The 14,954-nt window shown below is 52.4% G+C and overlaps 1 protein-coding gene across 7 annotated transcripts in view; it reads right to left on the bottom strand.

Moving 5' to 3' along the window:
• LPP (LIM domain containing preferred translocation partner in lipoma) overlaps window positions 1-14,954 on the bottom strand; it is a 423,011-nt gene that overhangs the window by 199,253 nt on the left and 208,804 nt on the right. For all 7 annotated transcript variants that reach the window (XM_090050830.1, XM_090050829.1, XM_090050835.1 and 4 more), the window contains one exon: window positions 3,792-3,914. In XM_090050830.1, coding sequence (XP_089906956.1) covers window positions 3,792-3,914 — 123 coding nt within the window. The remainder of the gene's footprint in view (window positions 1-3,791; window positions 3,915-14,954) is intronic.

Here is a 14,954-nt window from a genome sequence, read left to right as displayed (position 1 = left end):
AGACACAGAAGAAACATTTAGGTAAAGCAGCCCCAGGGCTGAGACTGACAGTCATAAGGAGAGATGATACAGAGGGGTGAATGGCCTGGGCCCATTCTCCTGCTGAGCTAAGTGGTGGGTGAAACCATCACCCATTGCACTTTACCCCACTTGGGAGCAACGAAGATGCTGTCCCAAGGCTAAGGGACATCACTGAGTTCCCCTCTCCGAGCCAGAGTCACACTGATAGATTCAGAGAAAAAATGGGTGAAGCCAACCTTCACCAGAGCTATGAAACAAGGAGCAATGGTTTCAAGTTGCAGAAAGGGAAGTTGAGGTTGGATATTAGGAAAAATGTTCTCACTAGGAGGGTAGTAAAGCACTGGAATGAGCTACCCAGAGCGGTGGTGAAGTCTCCATCCTTGGAGGTTTTGAAGACCTGGCTCAACAAAGCCTTGTCTGGGATGATGTAGTTGGGGCTGGTCCTGCTTTAAGCAGGGCGGTGGACTAGATGTGACCTCTTGCAGTCCCTTCACACCTGAATTTTCTATCTTCTGTGCTTGATGCTGTTAACCGGTCAGGAAGCCGGGGTGCTGCAGCGGATCCCACAAGCTTTCTCCATACGCCTTACCACTGCTGTCACCATGAGCTGTAACCGGGCATCTCGGTTTGGAGACCAGCCCATCAGAAACCTTACCCAACTTCTAGGCTACAAGCTTACCTGGATCCTCAAGAGTCAAACCAGAGCAACTCCATCTACTTTCAGGACCTACTGATTTATAGACAGGACATTTCCAGAAGGCACCACTCCTAAGGTATCATAGGCAACAATCAGTCACCATCACGATACTTATTTAGGGCCAGATTCTACCCTCTTTACTCACTGACATTGCAAACTTGGTCCAGAAGACCAAGGGCACATCAAATGGGAAGTTACACCCGTAGGAGGTGGGATGAGTGAAGTAAACCTCTCTCATGACACCCTGCGACTTGCCTGCGGACACGTTTCCTTCGGCATAAGAAAGCTGTTTTTCCATTTAGCTTGTGCCGCTATGGAAGTGTTGAAAGAAAAGGGGACTCCCCCAGTTTCCCCCCATAAGCACTTTTATTCCAAAATAGTAGCATGCCATGGGGAAGTTACAGTGGTAGAAACAGAGTGGTTTAACTACACAGGAAAAATGGCCTGCTACACAAATTGCCCTGACTCTCGCTAGACCCATCACCTGGGTTGGTTGGAGGTGGTTTGTGAAGGTTTGAGCCAATAAATGTGCTGATTTCCCAGTTCACAATCTCACCTATTCCTACTACAAAGCTGTCAAGTGACTGATTCTTTTTTTTTTCCTATATGCTTATTGCAGATCAAATAAAGAACAAACTTCAAAGCCCTGCAGTTTGGTTCTACCCTTCAAGGACTTGCTCGAGTTCTTTTTAATTACAGCAGATGACACGTTCAACTCTGGCATTTTCTTTTTCTAGCAGCTATGGCTAATAGTTGGTGTAATTATATTTTTCACAGGACTTAATTATGTTAACCAATAAATACTGAAAAGTCTAATGAATGGAAGAAGAGACAGTTCGCTCCGCATCAAAGCCATGCCTCCACTTTCCTCCTGCCCTGTTGTGGCTGGCTATTATAGCAAATCCCCTTTAGAAGATCACCTTGCCGTTGCTAGACATAGCAGGGCAATCTGCATGGCTGGCCTCTCTAATTACAGGCAGAAACATCTCACCCAACTGCACGTGCAAGCTGTGAATTTATGTGCATAAATCAGGAGACAGGATCTCAGGGTCACCAACTTTATGAACTGGAATACGCTGCACGGCTCCATTGAAACTAGGCTGTGCCATGAGATCCTAGCCAAATTCGAATCAGCAGAGGTAGCCAAGTACGTGCTTTTCTGATTTTTACCTCGGGGTACAAAGCCACACAAGAACGCTGTCCTTTCTGCTACTCCATATCTCAGATGAAAGACACAACCCACGACAAGCAAATCTCCATCTTGTCACATCAACCCTATGACATGTTTAGCGAGGGATCCAAAAGAGCCCGGAGGGGAGGAATGCAAACAAATATAAATGACTGAATGAACGCCATGATACTCATACCTGAACACAACCCCAATTATGGGTAGCACCATAGTAACGGTTGACCTTTTATCTTAACTATTTTTCTCCCCCAGTGGAAAAGAACCAAATTCATGTCTGCTTTAGTTTGTCCGCAATTTTATACAGAGTAACTGATTCAGATTGCTTATAAGGAGCAGAAGCATGATGTTGTAGTTTTACATAAGAGCTGTTTCTATGCAGCCATAAAGACAAAAAAAAAAAAAAGGCCAATCTTTTTTTTGAGGTTTTTGCAGTGAGGTTATGCAAAAATCAAACAAAACAGAAGGCCAAGACACCACTAACTGATTTGCAAATGGGGTAGGAGGGAAGGGATTTGAAAGCACTGACATTTAAACTAACTCTGTCCCCAATGCATGAGTTTTACAACACTCATCGACCCTGGCAGAAGCAAATTAAGACCCACTGGGTACTTTTACAAATTTCATCCACACGGTACACTTTTGCCATCATTGCAGGCATGTGAAGCATTCTAGATAATGGGTAAAAAGGTAAAGCAGAAGACAGGGTAGATTAGCACCTTACAGATTAACCAAAGTATGTATGTACGGGTATGTGCATCTGTGTATGCACACATATATATGCATGCGGATGTGTATGTGCACACATATATATGCATGCATAAGGGTACGTGCAAGTGTTTATGCACACATATATATGTGTATGCATATATGTGTGTGCATACACACATGCACATACCCATACATACATAAACACATGTGTGTGTGCATGTTTGTGGGCTGAAGCTCACTTTAAACTTATGGACCTAAGGAGATTATAATCAAATACTGACAAACACCACGTACAGGGCCCACAGGCTGCTTCACCTTTATCTCTGATTGACTTGGGAATTTTAATCCAATTCCAATATCACTTGAACATGCACACTGTAGAGACACAGCGACACTGCATGTGTAGAGAGAGAGAGGGGCACGCACACACATACACCCAGTTTTTTGTTTTACACACAGAGAGGATAGCATTATTATGAGAAGAGAGGAAAAAATATGTGTAACTACTTCAGCTGGTTTTGGACACCCCACCAAAATGCCATTAGACAGTCTCTTTTCCATGGGCTAAAAGGAAATCACAGCACGTAACATTCACACATCCGCCTCCTAGGTGCTCTCTGCATTTGAGTGATAAAAATCTGCCCAACTCCCGTCAGCCCTGCAGCCCAGATCTAGGCATGGAAGAGCAAGCGGGATCCCATCCTGTCTTGTTGCCTTATCAACCACAGTGACAGCTGAGCTATGATCCATACATCTTCACTGGTAGCGATTAGGCCACGAAAGCAGAACGAGCACAGCTTGGTATTCAGATATCTGGATCAGGCTGCAATGGCGACAGATAACAGCATAACGGCACTTGTAAAGGGAGCATGCTATTCACCCAGCAGCTAGCACGGAAGGAAAAGCCTGGAGGACAAGATGCTATTTTTACAGTCACGTTTCTATCACCTCAAACACGCCGAAACGCGTCTGCTCCAAAGCACCCTGGAGCAGGTCCCCTTCCAGAGTGCTGCCTTCCCTCTGGCGTGAATGCCGGGATGATCCCGAGATGCAAACGGGCAGGCTCCTTCCAGCAAGCACAAACCTATTTGCAGATGGCTCCAGAAATGGCCTCAAGCCAGATTTCTACTCGCCATGTACAAAACACACCATGCAAGCACGGGGCTAGGCACAAACCTGTTGAACCCGAGGCTTGTACGGGGAGCTGCTCTCCAAGTCCGCCAGGATGCTGGTCAGAGAGTCGATCTCCGCATCTAAGCTGGATCGCCTTTCTTCCAGGGTCTTGCCGCCAGGATTCGCCTAGGAAAGGAGGGAGCAACATTTCAAGCCACGTAAACTACTCGGTCCAGCAGCCGGGTTTGGATTTTCATCCCAGAGCATCGCCCCCATCCCCAGGTGGAAAGCCCCAAGTCCTACAATAGCAATCTGCCTTGTCTGCTTGGCTGTAGCTCCTAAGAGGAGACTCTGACTCCTTACAGGCATGGACAGAGCTCAGCAAAATGGGGCCCTTAGCCAGGTGGATCCCATCATGCGAGCTAACAGCAGCAGAGCTCCCCTGATTGCAGCAGTGAGGTCTCCACGAACTTGGCTCACCCCGTTCTGCTCCGACTGCCTGCCCCTCTCCCACAGCCGCTCCCCGAGCCAAACCCATCCTCTCCCTTTGGCTCCGCGTCTCGTCCAGGTACATGGTATTTCAGAGTGTCAGTGGAGGAGCAAACGGATCGCTGCGCGGTTTACAGAACTCTTCCGTCATCAATCCTCAGCGTAACGGCAACTTGGCCGAACGCAGAGACCGTGCAAAGCAGTCAGGCTCCGCTCAGCCAAGCTCATCCATGCTGAGACATTCATTAGCTCCTAACGATTATTAAACCTTATTGGATAATGATAAATTTGGTCAGCCTAACAAGGAAATGGACTTTCCGATAGGCTTTATATGCACGAGCATGTCATCAACAAGGTGCAGCCTTGGGCCAGAAACTATTCAGAAGAAATCTTTTCTTTTTATTATTACAAAAGCTCATTTTAAAAAGTGTCCACCTAAACTAACGCTCTGAACCGCTTTCTCACAGGACTCGCCAAGATCTTTTTTTTCCTGGCTAGGATGAGATTTGGAAACCCAAAAGGCTGCTAAAATTCCCATTTGATTTACACAGCGGTGTCTTAAGTTTCTTTTCCTCCCTCTCATCATTTCATTGCTCGAATGATGGTTAACACACACAGACCACTGGCTGCAGCCCGTCAGCTAAATGCTGCGCAGGCGTCCAAGCTGAGACACCCTGCCCGGACCAGTTTGGAGCCTGGACAGAGAAGGCAGGCAGTGGGTGAGAGGAGACGAGGATCCCAAGATGTCACCCAGTATCACCCAGAGGCTTCCCACTGCCGTAATGGCCACAGCAGAAGTATTCGTGTCGTGGCCCGTCAGATTCCAACAAATCTTCTAAATACCCCATCACTGCAATGGCAGATGGTGAAAAAACACCTAATTGATGGCAAGAAGAACTGCCCAGCTGGTTAGTGGCAAGGGCACGAATATAAGCCAGGTGTCCTGAGGCCGAGTCTGGTGTCCTCACCACCAGGCCACGTTGCCTCTCGGGCAGTTGGCTTGCTAGGTAGTTGCTAGACGGTTTCCTTCCTAAGCTCTCCCCCTCCAGTGGTAAAACATCTAAGGCTACGTCCACACGACAGGAGCTACTGCTGATTAAGCAGAGCAGCGAGGCTGGAGTGGTGCGAATGCAGCTCTGCACGGAGGAAGGGGTTTATCTGTCACCAGGACGCCTCCAGACACGGGCACCCTCGCCAGCAGAAGTCACCAGACCTGCATCAACATTGCTGGCAGAGCCCCATCAGCTATGACAGTGGGGGGGGGGAAGCTTTTCGGCAGGCATCCCACAAGATAAACCCTACGTCCTCCTTGAGGGCTATCTTGATGCATTTCCCCTGCCTGCTCTGCTGCTCTGCTTTCTGCTCCCTTGCCTGTGCTCCCGGCCCAACCTGCTCCTCCTGTTCCCTCCTGATCTGCTGTTCTGCTTTCCTTTCCCACCCCCATCTCTTGTGTCTAGTACCCGGAGTCCTGCCCCCCACCGACAGAAAGGATGTGGACACATTGGAGAGAGTCCAGTGGAGGACAATGAAAATGGTCGTGGGGCTGGTGAGGAGAGGCTGAGACAAATGGGCTTATTTAGACTGCAGAAGAGAAGACCGAGGGGGGATTGAATAGCAGCCTTCAAGTCCCTGCCGGGGGGCTGCAAAGAGGCTGGAGCTGGACTGGTTTCAGTGGGGGCAGCTGACAGAAGGAGCAATGGGCTCAAGTTGTAGCGAGGGAAGTTGAGGTTGGATATTAGGAAAAACTCACTAGGAGGGTAGTAAAGCACTGGAAAGATTGTCTGGAGAAGTGGTGTAACCTCTATTCCTGGAGGTTTTTAAGGCCCTCCTTGATATCCCTTGCCTGGGATGACGTAGCTGGGGCTGGCCCTGCTCAGAGCAGGGGGTTGGACTAGATGTGACCTCCTGAGGTCTCCACCAGCCCTTATCTCCACAATCCTACTGCATGCCACACACAGAGGCCGGTGGCAGGTTGGCCACCCTCAGCCACAGGGCCTGAGTGTTTCACAGCTCCCCTGTGACGCAGCTGGGCTGGCAGGACACCGTAATAGTCCTTTTATTGCAGCACCGCAGGGATGAAAGGACCTCCATGGAAGTGGGCAGCAAGGGGGGAAATACCTGCAGGATTCTCTCGACTGCCCCAAAGCTTATTAACGCTGCATTTGTTTAAAATAAAAAGACATAATTAATGCAAGGCTAAATTCAACCTGTCTTCACCCGCCCCCCCCATCTCTACTCCTTTGTAGTAAATTAAGAGCAGGATCCTGCAAACGCTCACAGAATGAGAGAAGTGGGGCTGGACAGGATCTCCATAGCTCATCTGGTCCAACTCCCTGCCTGAGGCAGGATCAAGCCCATCCAGACCACCCCACACACACCCAGGGTGTAACCTATTAGCAACGACACACGCACATTCCCACATGGCTGCGCGTGCAGGTGCCATGCCTTGAGCCCTGCACGATGGGATGAGGTCCAGGGAGGTGCAACGACGCCGCGACACAGAGCACGGGCATGTCCAGAAGACCCGCTGCAAACATCACTTCCCCGTCCCCGGAAACCAAGAGCGAGACTCGGCTGCCATCCCTCAGGCCAGGACAGCAGGGAAGCTCAGGCTGGGAGGCAGGACATGAAACCATATGGGGAATTTAGGCAAGGCGCAACATAACAGCTGGAAACGGCGATGCCCCCGAGAGTCAGGGCCTCTGTCGTCCTTCTTCCACCTCCTCCAGCATATGGGGTTTCACTGTGTGGACGGGATTTGCTGCAAGGGCTGAGTTTGCCACGTTTCCCCTTTCATCACAACCATGCTGCTTCCCCTGTCCCTTTGCTATGACGCTCCTGGAGGCTCCCCGGCACAGAGGCTGGGCCCAAGGTCCCCAAGCAGGATGTGTTGGACCAGCCAAGGTACTTGGGTACCATCTTCATTAGGAGCCGCAGCCAGGAGGGCCGCGCGCTGCATTTCTGGCTTGCAGCACGACCCTGGGCCCGGCCCTCGAGGTCCCTTCAACCTCAGCCAGCCCAGCTGAAAGGGGGGTAAAGAAAAACTAAACCCCCAAGCTGCTGGGAAAGCAGACATGGCCTCTGATCTCACCGCGGCGGGCAAAGCTAATGCAAAACACAAGCCTGCCTGGCGCAGTCGACGCGTTACCGACTCTCCGCAGAGCCCCCGCCATCGCTCTCGCCCCGAAGGAGAAGGGCCGTGAGGCTTGGCACGCTCGCCGGCCCCCCGAATCCCCGGCGCGCAGCTTGCAGCAGCTGTGACGGAAATCCAGCCCGAGCCTGGCCGTCCCACACCGCTCCGATCACCCCGCCGCCCTCCGCTAATCCCGACTCACGCCGGGAGGTGGAATTTAAACTTTCCTCGTGGAGGAGGTTCAAGGGAATATCAGCGCAATGGGCCGTAAGACGTGAAAACGGCGTCGACTGCCTCGGCCGCCCGCCCTGCCACTCCTCGTCAAGGGGAAACGCTGGATTTTTTCTGTCTCTTTGGGGAGTGCCGATGTTCAAAACCGTGCCCCTCTTCCCCCTCCAAAACAGAGGACTTTGGGAAGGAATTTCACTCGGGAATGGGCGTGCGCAGTAGCACCGAACCCCTGTGCTGCCAGCCACCCGGGTGTAGATGCATGCAGAGCATCGCACCCAGGGCACAGCAGCCACCATTACTGCACCACAGTAATTTGCTCCTAGTCAAGGGGAAATGCTGGATTTTAACAGCATCTGCTGGACAGAGAAAAGCATGAAAAAAGGCTGAACAAAAAAACAAAAAATAGGAAAGCAATTCAGGCCGGCATCCGTATTTAATCCTTGCTTTCCCTCGCATCTCCCCCAGTGGCACTGCCACCGGAGGAAGGCACTTTTCCACCCCCTCCTTGTTAGCCATCTCACCGCCCGCCAACTCCTTCCTCCCTCGTTTCCACGGTCAAAAGCTATCTGAAGTTCAAAGAGGCGCTGCTGCGGCGGCAGGGGACCAGCAGAAAGACGCGTCCTCCAGGCTGAGTGCGGAGAGAACAAAGCGCCCGGCCCGTACGCGGCCGAGTTTATTCTCCCCTGAACCCGGTGAAAAGAGCAAAACTTTTGCTTCAAATCCCCAAGCAGACATCAATGTGGTGCAGAGGAGACCCCCGCCCAACACGCGCAGAGACCGCCGAGGACTCTGGACTTCGGTGGGGGTCCAAAACGCTTGATTTGATGTGAAATTGCTGTTCCAGGCAGCGGGGAGGGGCCGGGAACGCCAGCGGTGCCCTTTGAAAGCAGAGAGATGGAGCCTTTTGAAACAGATCTGAAATGATGGGAGACTGTGGCAGATGTGACCGCGGTGATTTCAGCGGACGTGACGGTTTCGGGGATCTAATAGGCCAGAACTTCCCTGCTGCTCCATCAGGCTGGAGCCAGGCCTGAAATATCCTTTTTTTAGCCTTTTGATGGCATCCAGGATAAAAGCAGAAGGGAACCTCAGCTCCAATTTATTTCTCTCTCTCTCTCCCTTTTGCAGAAGAGAAATAACGTGGCTGGTTTTGTTTTGCCAGACCCTGCTCGGACTACAAAGAAACCACTTAACAGATCTGAGCAGGGCATTCAAAAGCATTTGACGCTGGCCTAATTAATTTTGCTGCTGACGGTAAAATGTGCGCTGGCATTTCGGAAGAAGAGCTATGCCAATGGCAGGCACTTTCTGAGGCTCTTCCCAAGGACTCTTCTGGCTGATGGACCCAGATGAAGTCACCTCCACGTGAGGGAGGACTCGGACGTTGCCTGGAGCCAGGATGCCTGGATGGGGGGTGAGCTTTATTGTCGAGCCCGTAAACCTCCGAAAAGTAACAGCAGCACCACCCGTAGGCCCAGGCCGGATGCCGCTCTTGGCAGGGGTCTCGTCAGCATCCGTGCTCCACTGCTCACCACGCCACACGCAGGCACGCGCTCAGGATGCAGGGGAAACCAGATCAGGAGCTGGACCGGTGGGATGAGTCTGGTGTAGTTGGGGACCGCTGCTGCAGCTCAGTCTCCCCTCTACACGCAGCAGGATAACAGCAGGCACTTCGCGCCGTGTTGCGAGGATGAGCCGATGAATAACTCCACGGTGCACGTGGAGACCCAGGCGCTACGCAGAATGATGGACAGGCACCAGGGCAGATGGGGAGGGTCTGGTGCACTCAGCAATGCTAGCACAGCCTTAGCTGTGGCTTCACAGCTAGCCCCCAGCCTTGCCGCCGCCGTGGGAGGCATGGGGCCACGCCTTTCATACGAGCGATCTCCGAAATCGCTCCTACCACCCAGGGCTGAGCTTGATGCCCGTGGTGCAAGGGTGCATTCGGAGAGCTCGATTTAACGAGGACTAGGGAGTGGGATACAGCCTGGCAATTGCCCTCCTTCCTCATAGGCTGATGAGCAAACTGGCTGCTTATCCTGCTGGGATCCTACGCCCCCAGCTGACTTCCTGCCCTTTGGGCGGGGGGCTGGACTCGACGATCTCCCGAGGTCCCTTCCAGCCCGAATGTCTATGAAATCTGTCTATGACCACCCATAAAACCCGGCCAAGCAGCTGGATTTCTGGAGCAAAGGCTGTAATGTGTCCATCCTTCATCCTCGGGGAAGCCTCCCATGGCTCCCCAGGCACCAGAGCAGCAGAGACTGTTTACTGGACAATTCGAGGAACAGGCATGCTGAAGTTCAAATCCAGCCGTCGGCCTTCAGGGGTGACCTCCCCGACCCACAATGCATGCATTCAAAGCGGTCGCGTGGCAAAGGGGGCTGCCCTGCACTCGGGGCTGAGAATAGAGGCTTTGTGGGCTCTGCTGCCGTTCTTGTCATTATGACAAAAATGCCTCGGTGTAAAGCATTAACGTCCAGGGACATGTGCAGGGAGACACGGCCCCTGCTCTGAACAGCTCAGGCAGAAAACAAGATCCGAAGAGTGGAAAAGGAGCACAGAGAGCACAAGCAATGTGGCCAACGTGCCACCCAGCAGGTCCCACGTGCCCCGTCTCCGAGGCCAGCACCGTGTCCAACATCAGCCAGGGCTGCATCACCTTCACGATGCTGATCCTGGTGCAAATATCAAAGACACCCACGCTCCAGGGAATCATCAGACGTGATTCACGGCCAACAACATGGGTTCGCGCTGGTGGCCCCGATGTGGAAACGCTTGCCACGATGGGGAAAGGCTTGCGGGCCCAGGCACTTGCTGAGATGCTGTTCAATCTGCAGCCGTGGAAGGGCATGCAGACCTTGAAGCCGGCACAGACGCTCTTGGGCCACGGCTCTGCGCCTCCCCAGCAGATGGGTAACAACAAGAGCCACTTCCCATGGACTGCATCGCTCTCCAAAGAGCATCCGTGCCCGCAGTGCAAGAGGGGATCCCTGTGCTACGAACAGCAGAAGTTTGCTTTGCCCCTGCTTTCGAGACGCGGGGCTGCGTATCGAGCTGGCATGGAGACAGAAAGGCCGATCTCACCTGAAACACGCGTCCGGCTGGAGCACGCGAGTCAAAAGACCGCTTCCGGGCTTCCTGATTAAGGGCTAGCCCGGGTAGTGAGGGCAGAGCGGCTGGTCTGCAGGTGCAGCAGGGCGAAAGGGCTAGACAAGGAGGCTGTACTAGGAGGCAAACACTAAAAGGCAGCAGGGGCAATTACAGAGTCAAAGGAGGGCCCAGATGTGCAGGCAGAACCAGACTTCAGGTTCGGGGGCACCCAGCTTTCACCAGCTCAGAGTTTCGGAGATAGGTCTAGATCCAGAGGGTCACCCCCAGCACTGCAGTTCCTCCAGTCCAGCAATTCTCAACCCAGAGATTTCACATAGGAATCCACATCCAGATTTGCCATGGTCTTCCTGAGCGCAGAAGAAAAATTGCTCCAGTATCTCGGAGCAGTGGTCTCAAGGTGCAGCAAGGGAAGTCGAGGTTGGATACTAGGAAAAACTCTCTCCCGAGGAGGGTGGTGAAGCACTGGGTTATCCAGAGGGGTGGCGGAGTCTCCATCCTTGGAGGTTTTGAAGACCCGGCTCGACAATGTAGCGATGGTCTAGTTGGGGCTGGTCCTGCTTGGAGCAGGGGGTGGACTAGACGTGACCCCGAGCTCCCTTCCCACCCTCGTTTTCTAGGATTCTAGGATTTTTCTGTAGTCAAAAAAGGGTAAAAATGAAAAGCTGGCATTTTCTGAGGGCCTTGACTCCACAGAGAGGTACCTCAACTCCACTGAGGGGTGCCTCAAGTCTAAAAAGGTTGAGAAGCGCGGCCCTAGACCACACTGATCAAACCCTCGAAGGATAGAAGAGCAGCCTGGGATGTGTGGGGGCCCCGGAGAGACACCCGAGCATGCAGCCATTTAGCTGGGGATTGGGCAGGGGGCTTACAGACAGCCCCAAGCTCAGCTTCCAATTTTCTAGTATCCCTTTCTGCCTCTGGTTGCTCATTAGCCTGCCCTCAAATTCACCTTCACATCTGGCCCTGATGTTCATACCCCATAAACCCTAGCAGGTAATGACACCATAAAATCACAGATAATAAGGACTGGAAGGGACCTCAGGAGGTCACACCTAGTCCAACCCCCTGCTCCAAGCAGGACCAGCCCCAACTCCATCATCCCAGCCAAGGCTTTGTCTAGCCAGCCCATAAACGCATGGAAACTATATAATGAATCCCATCAGGCACAGTCCAGATCTGGGGAGACGAAGAAGGCATCCTCAGGTGGGGATGACCTCCGGAGATCCCTTCTCTGATCCCGGGGATCTGGCACACCCGCGAGCAGCGGCCAGGGGTAAGCCAGCACCGATCCGACAGCGTACTTAGCCGGTCAGATCAAAAATTCAGCCTTCTTGGTTTGGTAAGAGCCACTGGATGCAAGCTTGGCAGCGAGCTGGGAGACGTATTCATCAACAAAGGAGGTGCATAAAGGTATCTGAAAGCCGAGTGGTGGGTGGGTGGGTTGGGGGAGGGAAGCGGGGGAATAAAACTGGTTTATTTTTCCATTAAGGCAATTCAATATTCTCGGGGTAGAAACGCAATCGCTCGTCCTTGGGAATTAAATTGAATTAGCGGAGCGTTTTTGTTCATCAGCAGAACATGCGATGGGAAATGGGATGTGTCACTTTGTCTTTACGTCTCTTGCAGGACGCCGCCGCGCTATTCACGGGGCAGGATGAAGCTGAGCCGAACCCGAAAGACTTTGACTGACTGAAACCAGCTTCCTGGGAGCGGGGAAGAGATCCTGTCTCTTATCATTAGTAAAACCACATTAGGGCCCATTATTGATAATTATGGCCACTGTTAAATTTTTTTTATTTTTTTTTGGCTGTTCCCCCCACCAACTTTAAGCATTCACTTGCGACAATGTGATTAGCCATAATGACAAGCTGATGTTCCCCATAGAGAAAAACTTGACAACTAAACCAAGATCCTGGAGATCTTATCCCCCACCTGCAATAACCAAGGAGTACCCAAATACCCCAATATAGCCATAAAATAAAACCAAAATAGATGGTGCTCAATAGCTCAGCACGATTTTTGTGTCTGCCCATATTCATGGGAGGTAAAACCCCCTGCACGCTTCAGGCCCACGCCAGGCAGGGACATGCCGCTCTGGTTCGCGTGTTTTCTCAAGCCACCGGCAATGCAGCCACCCTTCGAGGGGCATTGCACCGCAGTGAGCGAGCTCTGCCGAGCTCCCCCATATCACCATATACCTGGCCCGGGGGGTAACATCCAGAAGCACGGCATGGTGTTTCAGCACAGCCCTGCCTCTACAGTCACCAAAGATCCCACGGCACATGCAGAGGACAGATGCTCTTAATCACCATCCCCCGGACAAAACTTAATCCCCCCATGTCTACAGTTTTAATTGAATAGAGCAATTTTCTCCAGTCCCCGTCCCAAATGGAAGGGGAGCGTTTGCTACCCAAGAGTTGTCCCCTTCCACCCGAGACGGCTGCACGGCACGGGGGGGATGCGATTGCAGTCGGGCTTGCAGGGCGTCTGGGGAACAAACAGAACAAGTGGGTTGCAAAGGCCGCATGCTGTACACGCAGACATTTGGCAGCCCTCTTTAAGGAGCCTGGTTCCTCATGCGCATCATGTGGACTGGGTATTAAACTCCTGTTCAAAACTCGAATGTGAACTGTGCTGTCAAACCGCGACAGACTGTACATGAAATGGAGCAAGAAAACAGCACCTGAAGTCTGCAAAGCGCTGTCAGAAGAGACGGTGCGTCCGACGTGGCTCCACGTTTATAGCCACAGGCCCTGAAGTTGGATAGATAGGGACGGAGAAGATGGGCTGCACCTACAGATAGGCACAGACACCAGAGACTCTGAAAAAGGACGTGGGGGTTAGAGTGGAGAAGCAACTCAACGTGAGCTTCCAGCACAAAGGGAGCTACCGCCGTCCTGGGATGTCTAAAGAGGAGCGGATGGGAGGAGGAGGCAGGTGGCAGCAAGACTCACCCCTGGACAACATATCCCCGTTTTAGAAGAGTGCTGAAACGTCAGATCGGCCCCCAGAGCCGTGAGGACAATTCAGGGGCTGCACAAAGCATCCCGCAGGGAGAGGCCTGAACAGCTCCGTGCGTCTGGCTCACCAAAAGAGACGTGCAGTGCAGCAATACCTCCAAGGCGAGAAAGCGCTGGGTATTAAATGTCTCTCCAAACTACAGGGCAAGGCTGTCTAACTGGCAGCCCTTAAGCAAAGGGTCGGGGGGTGGGGGGAGGCACACTGCTCACATGGCGAGTTGCTCCTGGGACTATGGCCCATGGGACGCGTGGCCCCCAGCTACCTAGTCTAAGAGAGGGGGAGCAGGCCTCATTTCTTGACATCATCCCGTCGAGGCTAGCTACCTTTCTGGAAGACATAGCTCAATCAAACACAAGTTAAGCAGCTAAATGAAGGGTTTGCCGGGGGGAATCGAATGGCCTGTGATATATAGGTGGTCAGACCCGTGGTCTTATAGATTCATAGAAGTCAGGGGCCCGCAGGGACCTCACGAGATCATCAGGGCCAGCCCCCTGCTCCAGGCAGGAAAGACACCTGGGGTCAGATGAGCCCGGCAAGGTGGGTGTCAAGTCGTCTGGTCCAGCCCCCACCTCTCAGGAAGGTGTAAATGGAAGATGTGGCATCATAACTGCCGTAGTGTAAAACAAAATCCAGATGCATAAAACACAGCTGTATGAACAGCTCTATTTGGAGGTAACTGAATTCACATATGAAGGGCCGATCAATAATATCACAAAATCCTAGAAAATGAGGGTTGAAGGGACCTCAGGAGGTCACATCCAGTCCATCCCCCTGCTCCAAGCAGGACCAGCCCCAACTCCATCATCCCAGCCAAGGCTTTGTCTACCCGGGTCTTCAAATCCTCCAAGGATGGAGATCCCACCACCTCTCTGGGTGACCTGCTCCAGTGCTTCACCACCCTCCTCATGAGGAAGTTTTTCCTAATATCCAACTTAAACCTCCCTTGCTGCAACTTGAGGCCACTGCTCCTTGTCCTGCCGTCCGCCCCCGCCATAAAAGAATATAACAACTCTAATCAATAGATCAACGGGTACCACCATACCTGCAAACCACGCACGAGACTAAAAAGCATGAGTTACCTTTCACAGACGGTTAGGGCCAATTCAGAGGAGGTAACCACGCATTTAACTGCAGTCAGGTCCCATCTCACTGACGCTTCGGCACGTGGTCGTGGCCTAGTTGAACCGAGGCAGCGGCTCTGAGATCTGCTTCTTTCCCCCCCAAACTCACTGTTCTGT

This window comes from Crocodylus siamensis, chromosome 6 (genome assembly GCF_052110815.1).
Source record: "Crocodylus siamensis isolate JL-2025a chromosome 6, ASM5211081v1, whole genome shotgun sequence".
Lineage (NCBI taxonomy): Eukaryota > Metazoa > Chordata > Crocodylia > Crocodylidae > Crocodylus > Crocodylus siamensis.
This window is presented reverse-complemented; position numbering and strand designations above follow the sequence as displayed.